Genomic DNA, 22,237 nt, shown 5'->3' on the forward strand with positions numbered 1-22,237 from the left:
CAACGATGGTGCTTCTTTAATATTCGCGAGCGAAAGTCCTCCTCTATGTAAGGAATTGTGCTTTTATCCCACTCTATGATATGGTTCGTTCTTGAGAAATGAAAAGTTAACCCCGATTTTTCTTTTCTGTTATTATTGACGGTACCAATGTGTTCTTCTTGCCTAATTTGAACAATATGTTGTCATGCGCAGTTGTCACTAGCGGTGGTGTTTAGTTAATATGCAACAGTTGACTAGACATAAACCTCCTACAATTCAAGAGGTAAGTCAAACTTAATTATACATGAGCATGCTAGGCAATTTTCGAATATGGAAAGGCCTTCGAAAAACAAATTAAGAGTTTCCGTAAAACTCGCATAAAAGAAAGTCCTGTGACAAAACTAATATCTAATGGAACTGCGACTGCCTTGCACTGTTTAAGTAAAGTTGATCTCTTACTTATTACCGTAATCTCTGTTTATCAGTAACATTATTATGTTATTAATGAGCATGCAATATTTAAGGTGACTCTGCAAATAAATTCAAGTAAAGCTTGAGCATCTAATTAATTTTGTAGCCAGGTTAAACTTGTTAAATCCATATTACTTTCAAACCATCCTCCTGCAAATGGGAAAAGGCGATATTTCACCAGCAGAAAACAGGTGTGTTGCCAGGTGGTTCCCTTCACGCCATAAAAGCTATTTATTACACTCGGAGAGAGTATTGGCGAACGACGAAATAAAACATTACCCTCGCTCAGCTTTGAAGTTTAACGTCACATTCCGTGCTGAGTCATTTAACATCCCCATGATGACACTTTGAAAAAGAACGTTCGAGCTCACAGGATAGCATTGAACCAAATATCGACCGCTGCTGCAAAATGACTGTTAGATACACACTGGGCGAGCTAGTCTCGCACCACGTGGATCATCTAGAGGTGTACGGTAAATCTTTAAGTCCCTTTTAATAATCAGCCCTGATTAAACTTTAAATTGCAAAATATTTAAAGAGATCGCTTTTTCGCCTCTATTTTACTTGGCAGCCATAGCAACGAAGTTTTCAAAAAATATAGTACAGCATTATAGCTAAGTTGATAATACGAAAATTTTAAAAATGGTGTGTAAAATAAAGCTACCAAATAGAGAATAATTACATGGAAACAGCTTTGTTTGTCAGGAACAGGAGTCATTTGCCAAGAGTCAACGCAAGAGATTTGCAGGCGTTTTGTAATATTGTTTAACAGAGTATATTTTAATTTTCAATTAGTACTTGAAGTTATCTAAACAGACGTTTAGAAATTCTCACATGCGTATTCTAATAGTCTGATCTCTCTGCTTCTATACAGCGTATGATCTTTTGATGTCAACAAGGACTGATAAAAAACAAAACGTATTTGAAGTCGATCCAGGATGCAGTTTGCGAGCTCTCGTCGTAGAAATATTGCAATGAGAGGGTTTTGCAAATCTATGTAGTTCACAGATGACAAAAAAGACATTCATATTTATTTATGAGATAAAGTTAATGTTGAATTTACTACGTTGAAAAGTAGATGTGAATAGACTAAATATACATCAGTAGTCACAAACGTACCGCATGTAGTATTGACATATGCAGTACAAGAGATTGGCGGTCCATAGCATCTCATTTTCGAGACGTGTTTTCAGGTGTGCTATGAATATATAAAGTTTTTACATATGATTTTACCCATACACTTAAATTCTCCTGATGAGATACTGTACCCTACTATGAGCATGCGCAATCGTAACATAAAACTGGACGACACTACCGAAGCCCTCCTATATTTCTTTGTATACCAAGTGACTCAAGACATTATGAGGTTAGAAAATGTTTGTTCATAAATTATCATTATTCTAGCTTCGTGCCAGTAGATGATGGGGGTGAGTGACGTCATCCGTTCACTTTGAATAAACTCCGGCTATGACAAGAGATTAGTGACGTCTCTGCCACTACAGTTTGGTACTATGGCTGCTGGAGGGAGAAGAATCATCTGGTAGTAGCACCATCTGAATACAGTCAGCTATGACATCATTTCGCCACCTTAAACCAAGTAGAGGTATGATGAAATATGGAGAGGGATTAGCGATCATTCTGTTGCTTAGAGTAAGGTCAAATAGAGTCATATTACTATTGAGGGAGGAAACATCTCCAATAGCGCGAGCTTTCATCTTAGAAATATTCAAACAGCAATTTGAATCTGATAAATCAGCAATTCGTGTTTGTCAATTGGTTGCCTTTGATGCTGTGCGTCCCATACGACAACATATTTCACAGCAGATGAGCATGCGCAGTAATGATATAAAGATAACCAACTGCCGTTTACTAATGATTCTATGATTTCAGTAGGTAGTTCTGTAACTATCGAGGCTTTACAGTCACATACATTACCATGTGAAACCGTGAAAAACTTGTTGACAACACAATACACTTTAGTCAAAACCCATTAGAAATAAATTTAAACGCAATCAAATTAAAGTCCCTATCCCTTTGCATACATTTCACTGCGATTCAGTAGCATCTCCATTTGCATCTCATGCAAAAGAGAACGTGCGTGTGCGCTTCCTTCTGAGTTGCGTTGGGTGTTTTTCACTTTGCGTGGGGTCGTCTAAAAAATTCAGCAAATGATGTTGATGTATTTGAGTACTTTAAAAGAAGTGCCGTGTTACATTAATACAGATCAAGGAATGGCGCTTTGCCATAAGAAAGTTCGTGTATTGTTCAAGAAACATTGTATTAATTTCGACACAGCCAGAAGCGACATGAAATCAGGTATTGTAGGAAGATTATTGCGGAAAGAAGCAATAATATTTGCAGTCAGAACTGTAGATTAATCTACAGTAAGCACAGATTGAGCCCCGAGATTAAATTATCGCAAGAAAATATGCACATGTCTGACGTAATGCGAAGGCAATGATCAACAAACCACTGGTGTTTTATTTTTACGAAAAAAAAACTAGCGTCTGTGCATGTTTCTGACAAATAAAATATTGTGAATTGCATGTTTAGTTATTAAGCCCTTCGTTTTATTTCTATCTTAAAGCAAGTTCATTTACAAACAGTTCAGTTCAGTTACAAACACAGATAAACAACTATTTAAGCTGGTAACAGCAGTTAATCAAGAGGCCAAATGCATTGAACGTGCACTCATAGGTGCTACGAAGCAATTAGCATACACACACTACAGTCGTGCTGTATTTTAATTAGTGCAAAAGCTTTCCTTCATGGTTAGCATGGGTTGTGGCGGATTAACTTGAACACAAGTACTTTCATGAAGGTTACGTAGATCAACTTAAGATTCAACAATTAAAGATAACGGATACAAATATTAAAATATTCAACCTCGAAGCAAGTTCTGTCACCTTTACAACCGTGAGGTCATACTTTTCTAAAATTTATGAGCAAATTTTATTCTGGGGTGGGTGGGAACCTACCAGAAGAAGTGAAACAATACCCTGAGTGGTGATGTGGGCTGAACGGTAGTCATCCATCTCTGTCAGAGAAGTGACTCGCAGCCACTGTAATATTTCGGCCAAATAACATGCTACTCCCGTCACTTAGGTCACATCCTATAGACTGACCGTAAGTCTACCGTACTGGAAACAGATTTCCTTTGTTGTTTGATAATCGGTTTTAGAAGAACGAAGTTTTTTTTTTTATTCTCCCGCTCGCCGTACTCTGGGTTCGGCAGACGCCTACATCCGCGCGCGATAACGTCCGTCAGCCGTTTATCGCTACACCAGTACAACGCGCACGTGCTCCGATAGTAGGTTGTTATTTAAAATTGACGGAGTGTTTTGTCAATGCTGTGGGTGGGCGTGCGCGCACGAACACAGATTATCACCGGAGTTAAACTACCATTTAGTTCGATATCAAAAAAAAAGAAAGGACATCATAAATAATGACAGGATTATCTTCAATATATGGGAAAGTATCACGAAGATAACTGCTATGCAATATCAGCTTTTCGGAGGATCGAAAAATGGATGAAATTTCATTATTTTGGATAAATCTCGTTAGATCGACATAGCCGATGTTCTCAACGAGTTGCCATCTTTCCACAAGTTAATTCTTATGATAAGCGGTATTTAGCAGCTCGTCCATTGAAAATGATGCTCTTATTAAAGACTGTTTCCATAGAATAGTCATATAATTTTAACATCTTCGTTTACAGTATGAAAGGAAACATCTCAAACAGAAATATCTTAAATGATTACTTAATATTAACTAATTAAGTTAAATTACATTTTTAAAAATTCATGTGTTTAAATTTATGAAATTTTAATGAAAATATTTTTACAGCTACATTAAATGAAAGTAAAGTTTATTTAATTAGGTTTACATACAATATATGTGCATGTGAGCTTTGTGGTAACCTTTTTGGTTCCATAATGCCAGTCAGAAGATCGTTACATATTAGATTGTCGACTCCAAACGGAGGAATTTTCTATACTTGTTTTGATCAGGCACGTTCGAAGTTTATCATCTTTTGGCACTGACAGGTAGAATTCTTTTTCTCTGATAAAAATCGACCATGCAACTCCCGCTGTTTCTCACCATAATACGGGTAGCGTTTTATCAGAGATGGAGTCAGCTGTCCGCCATATTTTCACTCTGAAGTCTTCAAAATCATCGGCATCCATGTCATCATCTATGGGTGGAGCCCGTCTGCCAAATTACATCCAAAAGTTAGAGCTAAAAGATTGAAGCATTCTCCCCTTGGAGAATCAAATGAATTTTACGATTTATTATAAAGTTTGGTATCCCGTAGTTTATTATCATCATCAAATTACTGCCATGTACCCTGAAGGGGTGTACAGGATATGATAGTACTACATGAAAAACTTACATCACCACTAACTTCATATCTACAATTTTCCTCCAAATCAGTCTCTTACCTGTCAAGACACTCCAACATTACCAGATGTTATATTTCTATCGTCAAAGGCACTTTGTACCGTATCAATCCACTTATATCTTGGTCTTCCTCTAGGTCGTTTTCCTGCCAATCTGGCAGAGAACACTTGTTTTGCTAATCTTTCTTCACCCATTCTGTTTAAGTGACCATACCACCTGAAATTAGCTCTGCTGACGCATTCCTGGATGCTGACAATGTCAAGTTCTTTCCTAATATCCTCGTTTTGTATATGATATTGCCATTAATGCCATCTGTTCACGCCTCTAATCCTTCTCAGAACTCTCATATCTGCGGTCTCTAGTTTTCGGTCAAGTGTTTTACTTCTGACCCAGCTCTCAGATCCATAAGTTAAAACTGGTTTGAACACTGTCTTGTATACAGCTAATTTAGTGTTCCGACTAATTTCTCTCTTATTCCATATGAATTTATTCAGTTGACTTCCTACCATACCAGCTTTGCTGATTCTGTTGTCTATTTCTATATTTAATTTACCATCTTCACTAAAAATCGTGCCTATGTAGCTGAAATGTTTTACTTGTTCCACAGGTTCTCCATTCACAACACAGTTGACATTTTCAATGATTCTGACTATTTTCACTGTCTTTGTCTTTTTATTGCTGACCTTCATACCATATCTATTACAACAGTTATTCACTTTAGTCAGAGAATCTTGGAGACTTGTAGCGGATTTATTTAGAAGTATAACATTCTGTAGTTTATTGTATTTAAATGATCTGTTCACAAGATGCTACACGTTTATTCTTGAGGCACAATGTGCAGTCTTCTGAGGAGTTAGCGTCTTGATATCTTACAGCAATTATGTGCCTTATTTTTGGCATTCATAAACTTAATACATTTACAATTCTTACTTAGTTGCAATTGTACATTAATCTTATTTTCTGCTCGGCATTTAATAATAGAAAACTCAAATCAAACAACCTCATATTCCGAGTATTAAGATTTCTAATTATACTAAATGGGTAGACTTTGACTTTTTTTTTTCGGTTATTAGCATAGCATACATAAACATGAGGGATGTAGCGAATCAGATGAAAGGTCATTTAGTACTTCTTGCTTCTTTTATGAAGCGATGTAAACAGCTGAGACAACAGTTTAGATTTTATACAAAAGATAATTAGCTCCTATTCACGAATCTGTTAAAGTGACTTTCTTAATGTCAGTGGAGATATTCTATGGAATAATTAAGGCGTCATGTTAGCATTCTTGCTAAACTACTTTCAGAAATTGACAGTTTTTTTTTTCTTTGTATTTACCTTACTAAGCAAGTATACCAGGCATTAAACATATACAGTTAGTTTGCTGATTTAGAATACATTTGCTGCTGCTGCGTTGGTGTTAAATTATTTGAATGTATACGTCACTGCTTAACATAATAAAGTCCTTCTGAAGATGTCCAGTTAAATATTACTTTGGGATGTTTCTAATCGGGGATTGCTACGCATAACGCTTAAGACTCTTCTGTGTTATTCGCCTATATAACTTCTTGACGACAATTTACTTAAAAAGGAATTTTTTTGTCCCTTCATTCGGATGACAACAGAATCTGTTGACATGGAAACTCCAGTATGACGTCACTCTTGTCCAGTAAAGCAGCAACGGAAACTGATCATTGTAGACCGAGATAATTTTTTTCATTTTAAAATTCTTTTACATTCTAAAGCATAAATCAGGAGTCAAAATTATTTAAAGGTTCGTTTGTGAAAACTTTATACGAAGAGACGGTAATCTTCCCATTTAGTTTGGGTTGGAAAGCTGTACAGGTGGAAACGAAGACGCCTTTCCTTCAACCAGAAAATCTAACAACAGAGTTGTACATAATAGATAGACCGGATTACTTGACGAGAGTGGCCAGTTAGCTCTATAATTACAATGCATTCGAGCAGATGGGGAATCCACCTTGGCGCTACTAGAGAACTCAGTTAACAAATAGGGTGCAATTCACTCCATTAGGGAGTGTGATCCCTCTGAAAGGAGCCACACTAATCTCAAAGGCTCGAATCGTATAACGACATGCACATAATTGGGATAGATTATTAAAGTTATTAAGCAATTGCGTTATTATTTATTAAGCAGCTGTCCTTTATTATTTAATGGTAACTGCTATGTATTAAACAATTTATTAATAAGCAACTGCGTCAAGATCTTATTAAAGACATGTTAAGACTAAGGAGTAAGATTATATAGTTTATAGATTCTGGTGAGAAGGCTTACGTAGAATCGAAATTCATTTGGTAATTCGGTACGTTCGAATATTAATGAAACTTGCAGAATTTTTCGTGAACCATTTGGACTGGATTTTGAATAACCGACTTGAAATGTTGTCTGCGATGCAAGGGATCCTTTTCTAAGAGCTTTACAAATGAGAGCGATTGAACTGGTCTTATATGTATATCGTAGTATTTTCCTTCAGAAGGCAAATCCTACTACCGATACAAATGAGGTCTAATAAGGCGTACTTTTTAATACACGCACACATACATATGACACCCTGGAAAACTTGTAGATTAGTACATTAGTAGTGTGGGTGGGCTAAGAAAATTTTCTATTTTTTTTCTTAATTTTTACTTTTATGTTTTCAATTTGTCACAGTTAAATCAACGCAAACCTATCCGGATCCACATTACACTGCTAACAACGGTCTGTTTTTGCTGGATGATTCACTAAACTGATCTAGAGAAAAATGTTCAAAATTGATCAAATCATATGTGTATGTGTGTGGACACACATTCTGGACTTCTCGCACACACACAACAGTGTTTAGGATGTACCAGGAATGAGATAACGTCAAGCCAACGGCAGGCCTGTGGACTTACGGAAACAGCTCATTAATGCACGAGGTCAGAGAAAAATAACAAGGACTGCAAAACGTGACAGAAGGAGGACCTCAATCAGTCAAATCACAGCTGATAAGCTCGTCATACTCTAATCATTTAGCATGAAAAGCGGTTGTGTGGTTAATAATACCGTAAGAATAGACAAGAATACGCTGATCAGGATTCAGATCTTTGTATCCCCTTTCCACTGCGGATTGCCCTGTTTATGCCCTCTTGGCAAAATTTGAGATATATCTTAAAGATGATTGTTTAAAATTGTATTATAATTATATATTTCAAATGACAGGAAAGTTAACTTCTCAGGTGGTTGGTCGAGTGGCTAATACAACTGCTCTACAACCAACAGTTTCTAGGTTCGAACCTCATTGCAAGCATGGATATATATATATATCACTTAGACATTCACGAAAGAGCGTTTAAGTGGTAGATGAATTTCATAAATTGCTTCTTTGGAAGTATGGCACCATTCGTTCAAATAAATGCATTACATATAGCACTATACATTTTAGAATCTCTTAGTTTCAACTCTGACGTACAGTTGTGGTGCTAGCGTTGCTTACTGGAGACATTTTTGAAATATTTGTGGCAATTCAAAAGGAATTTTTTTAGAATATTCGTATATATTGTATTTTATTGTATTGTAAGCTTCATATTGACAATCATATGTGTAACCTAAGAATAACAGCTCGTCCAGGTTACGATATGCATAAAGTTACAAAAGGTTATGTAATGCATTATCATTATACACATGCATTCATATAAATACATATATATTATCTACCCTACCCTTATATATGAAATGATAAGCCTTTCTATATAACGTTTTTGTGTCACTTTTTTTGTCAAGTTATTTGAAACGTTTTGAAACTCAGGGCTACCCTGAGTGTCGAGTCTTCAAAATTCGAGTGATCAGAATTCAAGTAGAACCGGCCTACTAGTCTGGAACTCGGGGGACTGGGCGCCGTAGGCCTCTCCTTTTGCAGACTCGACACTCAGGGGCTACTCTGAGTGTCGAGTCTTCGAAATTCGAGTCATCAGAATTCAAGGAGAACTGGCTTACCAGACCGGAAGACGGGGGATGGGAGTTTGACGCTGTAGGCGCCAGGTGGCGGAGCCCCTAGTTCTAATATAACAACATAATAAAATCACAGTAAACATGCTAATATGTACAGAGAAAGTTGCATAACATTAATTAGGAAACAAAATAAAACAAAGTGGTTAAACAGCCTTTAAATTTTTTAAATTTTACACGCAGGATCTTTTTTTTAATACTAATATGCAAAAACCAGTCATTTATACTATTATTTTGAACAGAGATTCCGCATTTCTGTGTGAAAATAAATATTCTTTTATTCGAATTTTGCATTTGTTTGTGTTAGTTTTATTTCTTATTGTTAAAGGTAGTATGTTGAATATTTTTGGCGCTAAATAAGTATAAGATTTGTGTGTTGTTTCTTTATTTGCTTTAGGAACTATGTATTTCAGGTTCTTATGTCTATTAAGGAAAGCATTTTGTTTGAAATTTACATGTTATAGGCGTATAAATATCTAAGGGATAGTATGTTTAGTATGGTGTATTTATTTCACATTGCAGTATCTTTGTATTTGTTTCTAGTTAAGATTTGAATTACTTTATTCTGAGTTCGAATCTAAAAGTTTCAGTTTAGTGCGATAAATTCCTCCCCAAATTGATACACTATATTGTAGTGTGCTTTGAATCCAGGCAGAATATAATATTTTTAGCATATTTAAATTTAAGAATCTATTTAGGTAGTAAAGTCTGTTTAACATAATCCTTACTTTATTTACGACATCGGTAATATGCGGTTTCTAACTTAAATTAGTATCAATTTTTAATCCCAAGTAAGCTATTATAATGACTTTTTCTATTTCCTCACAGTTGCAATTTGAATTTGTCCTGCAATTCCAATTTGGCGATCCGCCTTGATTGATTGTGGCCTATCAGGTTGTTATTGTGCTGTTGTTGGCCTTAGGCATTTCCTCTTCACAATAACATCACTTATTGTTGATCGTAGAAGCAGCAGAATAGTGGAAATTTTCCGAAGTGAGTTGTTGCGAAGGTTGCAGCCTATGAAAGTTTGACGTGAAAAGAAACAGAGCTCTTCAGTAAGTCCCACTTCTGCTGTTTGCCTATGAAGCTCACGACGCCGTGAGCATCCTTTTATTCCTGTTTGCTCCGTGGTAGAGATGCATATTGCCATACCCACGACTACGAAAGGATGTCCTGATATTTTTCTACAAGATAGTACATTAAACTATTAAGGATATGAAGAAATTGAATTAGCGAGATATTTTTCCATTCTCTCAGGCATCGTGTGCTAAGAGAAAATAATTTTAAACTAATAACTTACAGTAATCAACTGTTTGATTTAAGAATAAGTGGAACAACCAATGGATGAGATTTAAATATAACCTTCGCATCGATTTGGCATGCATTACTTTAATATAATTGATATTCCTTGCAATTTGTTCTTAGGTACGATAGTTAATTAGAACTGTTTTTGTTAACAGGAACACAATAGATTCACTGAGAAAAGTTACTGTTGTTACTTTATTATATGATTGCACAAGACTATCAGAAGCATTTTGTTCTTCGAGGATTATATGTTGATGCCAAATAAATGGGTTCCATCGGATTTTACGATATGAAATAATGTGAGTGGTATATTCCTCCTTCTGTTCCTCTCTTCCTCCACTAATCTACGATTAGCCCCTTAATGTATATGCAAGAATCCATAAATTCTAATGTTTTATTAAATACTTTAATGTTTCAATTTTAACTTACAATAAAGTGGCTATTTTAGTAATCGTGCTGTCGAAATATTTTCCAAAATACTCTCCATCATGAAAGTGCATTGATAAGTGCTGTGCCATTGAACCCAAACTCGTTTGTCACGGCTGTAACATGTAGTTTTAATCAATTTTTCTCATCTTCAGACTCGTCTTTTAGCTGTATCATGGGCAATGAATTAAAATGAAAACCTCTTGAACAGTCATCACAAAAATTGATTTTTCTACATCTATGTAGATGTGATGTACTATATTCTCAATCTTCACAGAGCAAGCTGCCGCAAAATTTATGTACACGCCTATCGACCTTCCTGTGCGTAGCAATTCAATAAAAGAGTGAATAGACTGCAGTACAGTGTGGCCTCAACAGCTGCGCAACACGTCTTACTCTGTATAGATAAAAAATTCAATGCGTGTAGAATTCAGACAAACGAATGTGATTTATAACTCGAAGAATTTGAAATTGGCAACTCGATTGTTTTCATTTAAGAAGTTTGATTTGTTAAATCTTTGACTAAATTTTCAAAAAAAAAAATGAAAACAATAAAAGGCAGATCTGACCAGCCTGATCAATTGAATGTTCTCTTCGCTTTCCAGCCATTAGGCCGTGTGTGAATCCCACTTAAGAAAGGTTGGGGACCTTTAGGTACATTACTCTTAGTATTACGGGTTCACTGAATGTTGGATAATACGAAAACGGTTCTGGAAACCAAACGGAGAACTTTTTCAATCCACTTATTCATCTACAATGTAAATTCGTACGTATTCTGATATTATATATATATATATGTTAAAGATACCAAGCTATTTTAAATCTGGTTTTACTCCATTTCCCAAGTAAGCAAACAGACAAGTAAGTCAAGTTTGTGCCTGCAAATATTGCAAATCTAGGTGACCTACACGTAGTGCAAGTCAAGGCAACTCGTGGTGAAGGTGGATCAGCTCTGATCACTATTCCAGGTTTAAAATAGCTTGGTATCTTTAACATTTATTATACCCAAGGTAAAATACTTTCTTCTACACACACACACACACACACACACACACATATATATATATATATTATTTTGATATTATTAGTCGGTACAATTAATAATTATTTTGATCACGTGTAAAAAATACACATTTGAGTCTATCGGCCGTAATATGTAAATGATATTCAACATTAAAAGTCTGCACCATAGCCCAAGTTCATTCAGGCGTAACCAACTAACCATTAAAAGTCTATATTCCACGTGTTGCCTATTGACAGCTAATTAATGTTCACAAACTAAAACTATTCATTAAGCACAGTTGTTATGGTGTTTGAAAGCATCTTTTAAATATTCAGTATTCTTCACTGTTCTCACAGATAAAATAGTGAAGAATCTTTGAATATTTAATCTTATATAGTTGGGTTATTTTTTGTCCATAATAGGAAAGTGATTCGCGTGGAAATGTACTTCACTATTTGAGATAGCAAAGCAAGGACATTTTACAGTACTTTGCAATACGAAATCATTTTAACATGTATTTATGCAAATATTTATTATTTTTTTATCATGATATCAATATTTCCACTTTTCCTTTGTAATCGACAAGGTAGTGGAATATCTAACGTATTGGATTACTTTCGATATCAGCGTGATTTATGTGAGTAGATCACGCTGAAGTATATAGAGTAAGTTTGTTTGCCTACGTGTTTGCTAAATAAATCATCCGACATCTTTAATTTGATCGCAGAGTTACGTATGTGCTGTGAAAATAACGTGGATAATTATTTTTATATCGGAGCAACATGTGGGATGCTTCTTTCGATGATAATTTAATTAATGTGTAGGGAACTGTTGTAGGCGTGAAGAAATAAGCTCTTTGACTCGGTGTCCGTGAAAAGTCCAAAACCTTAAGACTGTCCAGGTCTTAAGATTTTGGACTTTTGTTCAGTTTCGTTGCATTCCTTTAGTACTGCCCTCCGCTGCAACTTGACGCCCACGGGGAACATTCATTTAACGAAATGTGACCGTGGTGTTTACACTTGGGAGAGCTGTAACGACAGAAGTACCTTCTTCTGTCGTCCTCCATACAGAGAAAACAGATTAACCGTCAGTTCGTGGTGTACATTCCTTAATTCGGTCTTCACATCACGCACACTTTTTAACTGTCGTCCCTGAAGAAAAGACGGTTGAGAGTTTCGCTTGGCGTGGCATGACGATTTCTATATGAGACATTTTAATGGGCTGATTTTCAGCAAATGTATCGCATTTTTTCCCATTCGTAGTTATACGAATCAAAATATTCTGAATCTGCATAAATTCGTTAGAAATAAGAAAAAATTCTTATTTCTAACGAATTGAAAAACCATCAGAATTTTCAGTATTGAAATACCGGAACAACTCTTAAAAATCCATTTTTGCTCTTGAGAAAGCGAATTATTTTTACTGTTTCGCTTATTTGAATCTATCTACTCTTATGTCAAGTATTGAAACCTTTTGAAATTCTGGTCTTCTGTAAAATATTTATGAATATGAATGGCTGTACGTGCTAAGTGCAGATCTTTATCATTTTATTATAAAGAGTTGTTTTCACTATGAAAAGTCGGTAGTCGATATTTATTTCTAAAAAAATATTGCGAGCCTGGAGTAATTCGAACTACTATGAAAAGTGAAAACTGGATTTTCCCCCTGTAAATGTATCTCTACCGCAATATTTAAATGCAGTTCAGGTATTTATACGCATAACTATATTACGAGCGCGCTCGTTCACACATGCGCACACACGTGAGAGAGAGAGAGAGAGAGAGAGAGAGAGAGAGAGAGAGAGAGAGAGAGAGAGAGAGAGAGAGAGAGATGCGATAACGCTATTCAAAATTACAGCCCTGATAGATTAGCACTGCGGAGTTTCCAGACTGAACGCAGCACGCCCTGCCATTAGATCAGCTAGGTTTGCATGTGACCATCACCTGCTCCTCGGTTGCGTTGATTGATATCAATCCCTTCCGAAATTTCCACAGCAGTTAAAGTTCACTTTTATAGTTAAGATCGGTTTGTCTAAGTTTCGATTTCTCGCATTATAGTTTATTGTCTGGATTTAAAATTTGAAGTAACACAAGCGTGGACTTTAAAATGGGAGGAGAGACGCTATGAATGTTTGTAAAAATGTAAATTTTTACATTTTTACTGCTACAAGATAGGTGTAACTCACTTTCACTTGCAAAGCCCTTATAAAGTTTTTTCACAATGCGTTGATGGAACTGGAACACAGCTTTTTTTGTGGAAAGGATATTTTTGCCGTATTCTGAAATGGACTAGAAAAATCGAGTTGATCATGCAGTTCCCTACTCTTTCTACCATAGAGTGCAGTACTGTAATCTGAGGTTCCCGTATAAAAGGTGTAGCATCAAAACAATCTGTACACAGCGGGGTGTGGAATGAAATCGTGAGCGGTACGCAACGATTACTTGAATTTCTCAAGAAACAGAATTGAATATTTTCAATTTAAAAATATTTTAGGTATGGAATATAAATGAGAGCTGAATTATTGTAAGGTAGGAAGGGTTTGCTATAACACGCTTATTAGCTATTCCAAATAACGCCCGTTTTATAATGTACGGGTAAATTAAGTATATCTTATTGCCTGCACGTGATAAAAATGAAGTATCTGTAAAACAAGACCTGAGGATGTCTATTATTCTTGCTTGAGAGAAACACAGACCTACATTTTTGTAACATTGACGTTGGTTAAGGTTGTTTTTCACATTAAAGGTACGAATTCTAAAATGCACATTAGATTGCGTAATTCTATATTACACAATGACGTTCGGATGTGGAATGTTCGAAAAGCGAACTAACAACGTAAACATGATTTCGACACATGATTAAGACAGAATTGGTAATCTGCGATTTCGTTTATTACTTACTTGCTCTATTAAATGCAAGTGTCATACCTAATGATGTTGCAGAAAATAAAAAATAAAAAAACATAAATAGAAATTGTCGATGACATACACAACGTGTGAATGATGTGCACGTTGAGTTCGAGCTGGACGAAAGATGTGAGAGTAAGTCGAACTTGATGTTACAACAGGTTCCAGTAATCTTCAAAATAGTTGAAATAAAGGTAAATACTAAGGAAAGACAGAAAACAGGTTAAGGAACATCATTTCAAACTCAGCAGGTGGAAAGTATGGATCGATTCCCCACATAACAAAAGGACGATTCAGTGTCAACGAACAGTTTGTAAGCTGAATAAAGGCAAAAACTTTTTTTTTTAATATAGGCTATTAGAAGTCGCGTGAGCTCTACCATCCTCTCAATGAATGCATGCGCAAATGACTGTTGTACACTGAAAATTTGGCTTTATGCCATATTGGAAGTTGCAACTAAACTTCGGAGAGATTTATAGTGTGCAAGTTTTATGTACCAAGTAAAATAGAAAGATTTTTCAGTTGAAGATGAACCTTATTTGTATGTTTGATGAGTACCGTTGTAATACACCCCATTTGAAAACTGCAATTACTTCCATAGCTCCCTAATAACTATGGCGACCAGCTTATAAATACTCACTTACTTGAATTTTATGAAAATGACTCTTTAAGCAATCAAAGCAGTTAAATAGAAACCGAATTCTAAAGTCATTTCTGTTTGAAATTGGACAGTAAATGAACTGGTAAGATGCATCGCAAAAGGTGGTGTAAAATTAATATTGCAGTATCAATTCCATAAGAATCTATCTTATAGGGAAGGTATAAGTGAAGGTTTTGATATTGAGATTAAACAACCTTACCCTATGTGGATACGGGTAAGGAACAACAGGGGAATTGTCTGCGCTATTTTCATATTAGTAGGTGATGAGTCTGTTTTCACCAAGACACAAATTGAAAGAGGAGCAACGAAATCAGAAAGTATGTGCTGTGATTTGGTGATATTACAGAACCCTGATGTGGAAGAAAGATAACCAGGAAGAGTTATCGAAGTTTAGAAAGGGATCAAAATGCGCGAGTGTCATGTAGACACGAGGCGCCTTTTTCAAATAAATTTATTAAGAATGAAAAGTAGTACAAATGATAACAATACAACAATGATACAATAAAAACGAAAATATACTGAATATAGAGTATAATAAAAAGCAATACTACATACTCACTTCCATATATAATACAATTATTATTCAAGTGGTGACATTGAGACTGACTGATAATTAAAGGAAAAGATATAATAAACAGTAAAAGGAAATGGAAGGAATCCAACTACAACATATTTTTACTTCATCCTCATTTACTGCATATAGATACGTCCAATTCTTAATCTACGTAAGGTGACGCACGTACTTTATTCTCTCTGTAGGATTAGAATCACAACTGCTATAGTTTGTGAAATGGTTGTCAATTTCGTTAAGCACAGTGGTGACACCATTTCCCTCTGGAAATGCAATTGTTTTTATTTGTATTGCCAATTATCATGTTAACCAACTTCCATTCTTTTCTTTTTATCCTTCGTAGAAAAAAGAAATTTCGTTAAGTGATTGTGTTCTTTTGCATACTTCATTTTTTCCCTGAAATTGTTTAGCAAAATTTACAATACATTTTAAACATTAAATGGTAGTCATTCTTCCTATGCTTATAATATAGTTTTCCTTTTGTTCTACCTTATATTAGTTCACCAGTAATTCATAATATGCGAAGATCCTTTTTTTTCAGTAATTCTTTTATGATATTGCGATTTGGCTTCTGCATATTTTAATGAATTCCTCAGATAATTCATTTACATCGAATAAATAACCGGGAGATAATTGATAATTTTATATAATTTTGAAATATGTTATAATTGATACCGATGTCGAGTTTTTCATGACTATCTTCACAACCCATAAGAAAACTACGTAATAAAGACAGAATTGACAACAGAGCGTGATGCTCTATTATTTTACTAAAATAGAAATCCATGTCATCCATCCATCCATCTCGTCATTGGACATCAACAGATGCCGTATGGATGCTCAGTGATGTGCCTCGCCAGTGGGCCTTGTTGTCTGCTTTTACGGAGACTTCTATCTTCAGAAGATCAGTCCCTCTACACCCTCCATCTCGTGGAGGCGCTACGTCTTCCAGGGACTTTATCTTCTATTACTGTTTTGAAGTTCTTCTATCCTATCAATGCGACCAAAGTATTTCAACTTTACTTTGATCAGGTTGTTAATATCCTTAAGGAGACTTAAAGTTCTACTAATCATTTCTAGCACTCATCCGTTTTTCCATCTTTCAGAAACCCATACGAAGATAATATATCATTATATTCTTCAGTTGTGCTAATATTATTATACAGGGTGTCCCATTAAATGTAGCACCATTTGTGCGGTAAGGTGTTGCCAACGAGAAAAAAAAAAGACAGCGTGACAGCTGACAGTTCAGGGTTATTAAAAATGACCACACACAGCGAAGAGAGCTCGTTGAATGGATTATGGAACAAAAACAAGTGGATGATTATTTTTCGAACAAAATCATCTTCAGCGATGAGGCTCATTTTCATCTTGATGGCTTCGTTAATCGACAAAATTGTCGCATTTGGGGTTCAGAAAATCCACGAGTGATTGTTGAGAAACAAATGCATCCACAACGTGTCACTGTTTGGTGCGGACTTTGTGCTGGAGGCATCATCGGTCCATTCTTCTTCGAAAATGCGGCTGGTAAGGCAATAACAGTTAATGGTGCTCGCTATCCCATCGCGACATGATAATCCAGTTTTTTGTGCCTAAATTGCAAGATATGGATGTGGACGACATGTGGTTTCAACAAGACGGTGCCACATGCCATACAGCCCGAGAAACAATTCAATTACAGCATGAGTTATTTCCTGGTCGTGTAATTTCCCATTTTGGTGATCAGAATTGGCCGCCCAGATCATGTGACTTAACTCCGTTGGACTTTATTCTTTGTGGATTTTTGAAGTCTAAGGTTTATGCCAACAAGCCCACGACCACCCACGCCTTGACGGAAGAAATGGAGCGCTGTATCAACGAAATTCAGCCACATTTATGCAAAACGATCATGGAAAATTTCGACAAAAGAGTGCGTATGTGCCAGCAAAGCCGTGGAGGCCATTTACCCGATATGCTATTCCATGCATAACTCTATACTGTATACTTTATGAATCAATAAGAAGTTACAATTTTTAATTAAAAACCTGTGTTTTCTATCAAAATTACTTCTTGTGTGAATTTTGGGACACCCTGTATAAATCCAAAGTACAATATTATCATGTTTTAAGATTTTTAGATGTTATTGAACTCGGTTAAAAATATCAACTGGGCCATCTTGTACACGGTTGTACTCATATAGCAAATATGAGTATATTAATTGCTCTGTCATATAAATCATCACAGTTTCAGCATTTGTATAAGTGATTCCTGTTTATGGAGATGAAAAGTATTTTGCCTAGCGTACGGAATAATCTGCCTGAACGATTATAATCCTGGAGTCATAACACTTGTCGTAATTAACAAATGTCGACCAGTTTCAAGTTGTTTGATCCAGATTTCACTTCTTAACAGTAATATATCTATATATCGTTCGATTTATGAGAAAAGTAACATTAAATTATAAACCTTTGACCTTACCGATCTAATATATATACAGACGGTATAAATTGACGTTCTTAGAGTAATAAATTTTGTAAACGACTTTACAAAAGTTAGATTATAGTGTTTTTTATTACAGTTGACAGTCGACCTAGTTCCAGGTTATTGTTCAAGTCTTATGTTCTTTTGGATCAGTCTGTTACAGTTGTTTCCACTTAAGTAGGATTTAATTTTGACTGTTTTCGTTGATTGCCTTTGTTAGTAGTCCAGTGTTTTTAACCGTATCATAATTGTGTTGTCCTATCTCATGAATACTTTACCGTCTCTTACCCACATATGCTTAACTACACCATTTGCACTCTTTTGATTTGCTTGATAAGTTGCCGTTTATATACCGGCTTTAGTGGTTCATCAAACTCTTGGGCTGTAATCTTGTTTTCTTGCCTTCGCTAAAAGTAAATGGCTTTTAGCGGTAACTGGCCAGATGAGTGTTTCCCTGTGAGTGAGCATTTTGCCTTACATCTTCAAAGGAAATTTCAGATTTTCTATCATTGTTGAACTGATCCCGATATATTCTTCACTGTTAGCTACAGTAGTAAAGTTATGAATAGATCTAATTAAAGAAATGTCTACTTGTCTGTTGTTATAAAGATTATGAAATAAGGAATAGTTCTTAATGCGCCATTGGCAAATCAGCGGAGTAGATTTGACGGACGACAAATGTGCACTTAGTTGTATTACAACATTTAGTAGTTGATGAAGCGTATGGAAGTCGATTTTATTGTCCAAAGGAGTAGCATTTCATTGAGCAAGATAAACAAGTCAAGCTGATGTTCTGACAATTGTTCATTCTGTTTTCCGGATGCGAAATATACTTGTTTTAAGTAGATCTGTTTACTCTGTAGCTGTCTATTGCAGTGCACTTCTAATTACTCTTCAGAATTCCATTGTTCGTCGCAACTCTGCTTCTTTCTTATGACCTTTTCATATTAAAGTGATTCCGAAGATCGGTTGCATTTTCTTTGATCAGAAATATACTTTATTTTAATTATTATCAGACTCCTAATCTTCATCGATTTTGGATTCCTTTGATGTATTATTTCTGATTATAATAACCCACATTTCCGATTTCCTTAAAGTGTAGTAGGCATTACACTGTCATAAACCACGCTTTTGCCTTTATTCTCGATTTATGATATTTTAATTGTAGATATAAATTATTAATAATCCTTTTCTGTATTGTTTTTAACCTTTTCAGTAATATATTTGACTGTTAGCATTTCTTAATGCAGGCTGACAACCTATCACAACTTTTTACAGAATAAAAACTGTTCTTGATTACCAACACCAGAATTCGACATCCTACAAAAATCTTTACAAAAGTTTACAAAAATTCACTTTTATTTTAAAGTAATGAATTGATGAAATGATATGATGCTAAAAGTTACGTCCACCATATCAGACTTTGAAAAAGTTCAAAACAACAACTACACTGTAGTCATAAAAATGAACTTAACTTTTTTTTTAACTTACGGAGCACTATATTGTAAAATAGTGAGTGTTTATTGATTTCTTCCATTTTTCAGGTTTACTTTAAAGGTTAAGTTCTGAGGTCTCTGAATTTGCTTGCTTTAGTGCTCCACTTTAGCAAGACATTTGGGAAACCTTGAACTAAAGGTTACATCATCTTTGGAAATTTTTCACCACAATTCAGATTTCTTAAAAACAGGATGGTGTCATACCGGAAATAGAAATCTTCCATCAACAAAACTTTTGCAAGCATTAAGGAAACACTAGGACTCCAATTTAGAAGTTGAAAGTTGGAGAAAAAAAAAGATGCCATTCACTCAACTAGACTTTATTTTTATGAGGTGTTATGGTTTCTTACTGAAGAATAACCTTACTTCCGCCTCGTAAAATAAACAAGGGAATACATGAAATTAACGGATATGATATACTAGACTTTTGGCCTTATCTATCCCAAATTCCAGAGTGGAAATCTTTATCATTTACTGTGCTCCACCAAGTGTGGATTTTTTTATGGAAAGCTATTTAATTTAAATTGGATTTAAGATGCTGAAACTCCACTTAAAGATTTTGAACACACAGCCCCGAGTCGCGATCGTCGGAAGACATTTCTTTTGCGCTTTTATTTTCAATGTCCATCTGTTGTATCCTCCTCAGCAGAAGAATATATTCTATTTAGGATCTGTAGAAAATTTCTTCAGGCTTCTAATAATATAGCGAACACTGTGAGAAATTATCCTGAAAATACTTCGTAGTTCAGCGAAATGTTTGTGCTTTTTTTCACTGGCAAAGTGTTACTCATCTGAAGAGTAAATTTGAACTCCTGGGCATTCTGTCATATAAAAGCACTGGGTCTTGTCGACAGACTGAAGTCAACTATCTTCCTTCCACGATGGAAAACTTTTCAGCGGAATTTAACTAACCAAATTCCGAATGAAGATTTTCCATTTGGTTCGTAGTATAAACACGTCTTAGGTGAGTTCAGCATTCCGAACATAAACATCTGGATAGCGTCATCAGCTCGTGGAGGAGCCCACACTATGTCTAAATATTCTGCTTAATTTTTTCGCTCGAGTAACTTTATTGGAGCGCATATTTATTTCTCGGGCTTAAGAATTCCCAAGGAGCGTGAAAATATTTTATCGCGCTAGAGGGAGTGCAAGTATTAGAATATTACGATGCATCGCCGCCTTGTTGTGTGCAAATAATGAGCCCTTGTACTTGACAATCCTTACTTTGGCCACTGGATCAAGTATTGTGCTGTTTTGGGTCACGGTTTTTATTCTCTGACCTTTTGGATGAGACCCCTCCCTACAATCCCGACATGCTGGCCACTTATCCTTAAAGAGCTTCCTGCACGAAAAAAACAAAGAACGCACGCGGAGGTCTTTAAAAGGAGCTCCTGTTTAGTTGATGAATGACTACTGGAAATCTCGCTTAGATTAAATGTTCGAGGTTCGCCGGATTAAATTTTTCAACGTCAACGTGTATCCAATAGATAAACACGGGTAATCGATAAAGAGGACGCCTTGTGACTTGGATACTTTCACGAGTGGCGGAACTTTGAACTCTCTTTGTTCCACTAAACATCTGTCAAAGTAATAGCTGCTTTGAAACAATGAAAAGTTAAAGGAACTGTCTTGATTTTAGGGCTTTTTTCCTTCGCTATGTTCCAGTATATGAAACCGAATAGTGGAGCAAGTGGAGATGGGATCCAGAGGAGAGTGACCAAGATTGTAAGTGGTATGTGGAGTGCTCCCTATGAGGATAATTGAGGGTTTGGGGATTTCAAAAGCGGTTAATAGGCAAAGAAGGGGAAATATGATAGAAACATTTAAGTTACATAAAGGTTTTTATAGGATTGATGTAGGGGAAATCTTTCAGCACTTAGCTAGAGGGAGGATAAGGAACAAGAGATCATCCGATGTTAGGTAAGAGTATGGTTAGCAAGGGCGTAAGAACTAGATTTTTTGCTTGGAGAGTTGTGAATGGGTTGCCAGAGTCAGTTGTGAGTGCTTTGTCTGTTAATGGTTTCAGTAAGAGGTACGATAGATATTGTGTTGATAGTTTGGGCCTCCCAGGATGAATCTTAGGACTCCATGGAGGTCCTGTGCAATAATAATAATCCTGTATGAATGGGAATTACTGCTTCTATTACGCAAATTTTCCAATTTGTTTTTATAATAGAGTGCGAACTTTGCTAATTGCTAGCCTTAGATTCTTATTACTAAGAAATATATAAGAAGGAAGAAAATCTTCCCGTATGCGAGATATTCTTCTCACTCTTGGATGATTTCCATTTTCTTATTGATAGAGAATACAAATATGACAAATAACACTGTTGTTTTTATAATACAAACGGCATCTATGTTTTTCTGCAATAGTTTCTTTTGCTATCACGCTAGTTTATTGTTTCCATTTGTTTTCATACTTTTGTCGACATGTACGTCACTATTTCACTCATCCAGTACACAACCCCACGCTCTTCACGACCAGCTTCGGAACATCGATATCGCGATGTAAATAATGACAGGAATGGTTGCCAAGATAGTGTTTGAGGGGAACGAAATTCGTGGAATGT

At 35.6% G+C, this 22,237-nt stretch overlaps 1 protein-coding gene across 1 annotated transcript in view; it reads left to right on the forward strand.

Moving 5' to 3' along the window:
• Positions 1 to 220: 220 nt before the first annotated feature.
• Positions 221 to 22,237, forward strand: part of LOC150092578 (glutamate receptor ionotropic, NMDA 3A-like) — a 161,695-nt gene continuing 139,678 nt past the window's right edge. Inside the window, exon 1 of the mRNA XM_090414239.1 lies at positions 221 to 262. Within this exon, the coding sequence (XP_090270365.1) occupies positions 221 to 262 (42 nt within the window). The remainder of the gene's footprint in view (positions 263 to 22,237) is intronic.

The sequence above is a fragment of the Typopeltis vanoorti genome, chromosome 25, assembly GCF_054136105.1.
Source record: "Typopeltis vanoorti isolate ZY-2024b chromosome 25, IOZ_Tvanoo_1.0, whole genome shotgun sequence".
In the NCBI taxonomy this organism is placed as follows: Eukaryota; Metazoa; Arthropoda; class Arachnida; order Uropygi; family Thelyphonidae; genus Typopeltis; species Typopeltis vanoorti.